This window comes from Bactrocera dorsalis, unplaced genomic scaffold (assembly GCF_023373825.1).
Source record: "Bactrocera dorsalis isolate Fly_Bdor unplaced genomic scaffold, ASM2337382v1 BdCtg024, whole genome shotgun sequence".
NCBI classification, from domain to species: Eukaryota; Metazoa; Arthropoda; class Insecta; order Diptera; family Tephritidae; genus Bactrocera; species Bactrocera dorsalis.
In genome coordinates, this window is record NW_026038075.1 from 89,679 (window position 1) to 94,090 (window position 4,412).

The window sequence follows — 4,412 nt, forward strand, 5'->3', positions numbered from 1 at the left end:
TATGAACACGAAGTATACATAAACACCAAATAGTTTTATATTTTGTGTTTCTTTATTATTTCTTAATTGTATACAAAATGTATATGCATATGTCTTACAAATACAGTGGAAAAGTAACGACAAAACTTTTAATTGGTTATGCCAAAAATACGAAACACAATTACTTTAACTCCATACGCAAATTAAACTACCAACTCCACAAAACAAAAAAAAAACTTAATGTAAGTTGTAAAAGCGCTTTATCCATCGTAAAAACGGCTCACTTGAGGCACAACCGTTTTTGCAGCAATTACATACGTTACAATATTGACTTTGAGAGCCTCTATGGGCAATGTGTAAATAAATGTCCATTTTAGTCGACTTTAACGCCTTCATCTCATGCGACGCATTTTACGTTCAAGTTTACGTTGTTTTTTCTCATCTAATTCGGGTTCTTGGTCAGCGGCATTACGTTGCGATAGCCATGGCTGTATAACGCTACCCCACAACATCCAAAGACCACGCAGCGGCGCCAAGAGTAACAGGTACCAAAAGTAATTAGATAATAAGGACAAGAGAATTGTTCCAGATGTTAATATTATCAGATCTTTTACATTTCTGCGAATAAATTTATCACATTAGTTCATTTGGTTGTATTATTTGGAACACACTTACTCAGCTATACCGCCCTCCATATTCAAGTCGTTTCCAGAATCAAGAATGCTACCATTTTCAGAGTATTTTGGTCTTGACATGAAAACCATGAATTGAACGGCACCGGCTAAGATTAGTACGGCTATAATGCCCATAAGCTTGAACAGAATTCAATGGAGAAAAAGGTAATTTATGAAACATGTAATATGAGTACATACATACCACTGTTACTTTGCTGATTCCAAAAAATACCAAGTTTAACAATACCATGGCTGCGGTACTACCAAGGGCCATGTTTCTGTAAAACTTCAATGTCGCCTTATTTTCCTCCACAATCTGCTTTGCTCCTTTTGTGCCTTGTTTACCCTTTTGTTGTGGCTAAATAACGAGAATTTGGTTTGGAATATTATGTATTAATGTATTATATTGATTAATTATATGCAAACTGGTACTTACCGCCATTGTTCTCTTAATTATATTCTGTATATCTAAATTTTTAATTAAAATACTTTCTACTAAAAATTGGCTGAATAATAATTTTGCTTCTTTCTTATTGGTTAAGTACAAAATGTCATTCGTTCAACGCTTACGAACGTTTGTGACGCGTCAACAAATTGCCGAAAAATGACAACTGCTATTTGTCAGCTGCTTCTCTTTGGAAATATATTTCATCGATAAGAAATATCGATTAATTTTACTAAGAATTCCGTTAATTATACCCTCGGGGCATATTAATTTCATTTTCTCCTCAATAAACTGCTCATTTGTCGGAACCGATATCGGACCAGTAAAGCATAGCTGCCATAGAAACTGATCGATCAATATGCAATCCTTTGTATTTGTGTTACTTCCGTAAAGACGAAATTAACGGTATTATAGCTTCGGTAAAACCGAAGTTAACGGGTTTTCTACTTTTAATTTAAAATGTTAAAATTACGAAGAAGTTTTGGTTTTTCAATTTTTAGTTACATTTTTATTTGTCTATTCTATTAATTTAAGCCTGCAAACTTAATTAAATACATTATTTTAAATTAATAAATTCGAACTTTTTGTAAAAAAAAATCTAATCCTCGAGATTGGATGTACACCTGCATTCCATATAATTGGACACGGCCTCTATAATATGTCGTGCTGATATGCCAAATTTATCAATGAGTACCGTTGGCGGACCAGAGCGTGGTACATGCGGTACATATAAATGTTTCACCTCCACATCGCGTTCCAAAGCAAGCGCACTTAGCACAGCTTCCCCTAAACCACCTTCTTGGTAGTGATCCTCAACCACAATGATGCGACCACCACATGCACGAGCATTTGCCATAATCAGACCGGCATCCAACGGTTTGATTGTAAAAGGATCAACGACACGGACTTTTATACCAATTTTTTCCAGATCTGCGGCAGCCGACAGGCATTCATATAACGTTATACCCGCGCCTACCAAAAGCACTTTATCTTTGCGCGATTGTTTTATCACTTTACCAATGCCCACTTGGAATACCTCTTCATTTTTGTATATGACAGCTGTGCTCGGCCTGGAAGTGCGTATGAAGCATATGCCTGGTGTGTTTGCTGCCAATTCCACGGCACGTTCACAGCTAACAGCATCCGATGGATAGAAAACGGTGCTGCCTGGTATTGCGCGAAACATGGCAATATCCTCAAGAGCCATTTGTGAGGGACCATCCTCACCGATACTTACGCCACAGTGTGAACCACAGAAATTGGCATTTGTCTGAGAGATAGCACCCATGCGAACTTGATCAAAAGCCCGTGTTAGAAAAGCAGCAAAAGTTGAGGCAAAAGCGATTGTGCGATTACGGCACATGGCACCAATGGTTACTCCAACCAAATTTTGCTCGGCAATGTAACATTCGATGAAACGTTCAGGAAATTGTTGCTTCAGTTTCTCAGAATAGGTGGAGTTCTTCGTATCGCCATCAAGAGCTATAACACGATCACAGCCTTCCGCCATTTTGGCCAGCGCTTTGCCATAAGCGACACGTGTTGCCACTTGTTCCCCCAGTTTGTACGATGGTGGGTTGGATAATTTAACGTTATCTATATTGACCTCAGGTACAGTCATACCATCATTCGATTTTGGTGTTAATGCCACTGGGCATGGTGATCGATTGACTATCGCATATTCTAATTTTCTTATAGCTTCACATGCCTTATCACCCAAAGGCTTACCATGCCAATTTTCTTCATTCTCAATTCCGGGAAATCCTTTGCCTTTGAATGTTTTCGCAATGACGGCTGTCGGTTTGCCTTTCGTATTGGCTGCATTGTCAAACGCATTCATTAGTTCTTCGATGTTGTGACCATCCACAACAATTGCATTGAAGCCGAATGCATCCAAACGTTTTTCATACACATCCATGTTATGCTGCAGCTGTGTCGGATCAGATTGTCCCAAGCGATTGACGTCGAATATTACGCAAAGGTTATCCAAATTATAAAAACTGGCAAAATTTAAAGACTCCCATATTGAACCCTCTGCCGATTCACCATCACCAACGATACAGTATGTCCTAATTTAAAATATTATTGCAACCAAATAGCTATTTGATACACGCAATATACCTATAATCGCTTTTATCAATATTCTTTCCAATATAAGCCATACCAGACGCTACAGCTACACCTTGACCCAAAGAACCGGTGCCAACATCAATAAAATTTAAACGAGGCGTGGGATGCCCTTCAAGATCCGAATCAATTTTACGTAAATTTAGAAGTTCATCGGTCGGAAATAGTCCAGCTTCCGCCCATGCTGCATAGAGTATGGGTGCAGCATGTCCTTTCGATAGCACCAGTCGATCACTAGCCGGATTGCGTGGTTCATTCATGTCTAAACGCATTACATTAAAAAACAGCACGGCAAGTATATCGGCTATGGATGAGCAGGAAGTGGGATGACTGTAAAGATTAATAATACGCAATAGACAATTTATTCTCCGCTGGAATTTTTCATTGCATATACCCTGATTTGGATGCCTGTGTTGACCTAATTGCATGTAGACGCAAGCGATTCGCTATATCTTTAAGCTCTTGTAGTCGTTCCGGATCAATTACTGTTGTAGGCTGTTTGGGCTCAACCTTTGGTACCTCTATTATTTCTGTTTCTGGCGCATCTTCACTCATAATGGATTATTTTAGATAAACTAAAATTTGTATTATAAATTTCTTTCATTAACCAAAATGTTTTTTTTTTTTTACGAAATAATTTGGTTTAAATTTTTTCGTTGGTTTGATTGATTTATATGAAATGTTTAACAAACAATGTAGATGTGAATGTCAGGCGCAGGGTTTTGTAATACAAAATTCTTTTATGCATAAATAATATTAATATGAGACGTTAACTTCGCTGCAACGAAGCTATCCTTTATAATTTCTCTTTTTTATGGCATAAAAGAGTGTACAAATCTTTACCTTGCTTCAGATCGGTCAGTTTGTATGACAGCCATAGGCTGACAATTTTCTATAGAGATTATATCATTGCCTTGGGTAGCAATCCATGCGAAGAAGTCTAGTCAAATTAATATTTTTCTACAAGAACTTGATTTTGATCGTTCAGTTTGAATGGCAACTATAGTGGTCCGATATCAACGATTCCTACAGGTGAACAAACTTATTTAGGCTTAAGTTACGTGTGCAAAATTTGATATCCATGTCTCCAACTGAGGTACTAGTTCGCTTAAACGCAGACTGACATGGCTTACTCTTCATAACTAAATGAATGAATCATCTATATATAAAATGATATAACAACCAAA

The 4,412-nt window shown here is 37.5% G+C and overlaps 2 protein-coding genes across 2 annotated transcripts; both read right to left on the reverse strand.

Moving 5' to 3' along the window:
• Nucleotides 1–30: 30 nt before the first annotated feature.
• On the reverse strand, nt 31–1,239 carry LOC105229144 (transmembrane protein 208). Its single transcript, XM_011209241.4, has 4 exons — nt 1,090–1,239; nt 856–1,011; nt 655–791; nt 31–597 (listed from the first exon to the last, which is right to left on the reverse strand). The coding sequence occupies exons 1-4, from the start codon at nt 1,093–1,095 to the stop codon at nt 372–374; spliced, it is 525 nt and encodes a 174-aa protein (XP_011207543.2). The 5' UTR covers nt 1,096–1,239; the 3' UTR covers nt 31–371.
• Nucleotides 1,240–1,390: 151 nt separating this feature from the next.
• On the reverse strand, nt 1,391–4,262 carry LOC105229143 (transketolase-like protein 2). Its single transcript, XM_011209239.4, has 3 exons — nt 3,620–4,262; nt 3,220–3,555; nt 1,391–3,167 (listed from the first exon to the last, which is right to left on the reverse strand). The coding sequence occupies exons 1-3, from the start codon at nt 3,778–3,780 to the stop codon at nt 1,697–1,699; spliced, it is 1,968 nt and encodes a 655-aa protein (XP_011207541.1). The 5' UTR covers nt 3,781–4,262; the 3' UTR covers nt 1,391–1,696.
• Between the last annotated feature and the right edge of the window lie 150 nt (nt 4,263–4,412).

Bases quoted from the DNA above. Each gene is read 5' to 3' on its own strand.
- LOC105229144 (XM_011209241.4), bottom strand. The intron at 792-855 runs GTATGTATGTAC...ATTCTGTTCAAG, and splicing joins GAATCAGCAAAGTAACAGTG to CTTATGGGCATTATAGCCGT. The intron at 598-654 runs GTAAGTGTGTTC...ATTTATTCGCAG, and splicing joins ATGGAGGGCGGTATAGCTGA to AAATGTAAAAGATCTGATAA.
- LOC105229143 (XM_011209239.4), bottom strand. From the start codon at position 3,780: ATGAGTGAAGATGCGCCAGAAACAGAAATAATAGAGGTACCAAAGGTT. The intron at 3,556-3,619 runs GTATATGCAATG...TAATCTTTACAG, and splicing joins ACACAGGCATCCAAATCAGG to TCATCCCACTTCCTGCTCAT. The intron at 3,168-3,219 runs GTATATTGCGTG...ATTTTAAATTAG, and splicing joins ATTGATAAAAGCGATTATAG to GACATACTGTATCGTTGGTG.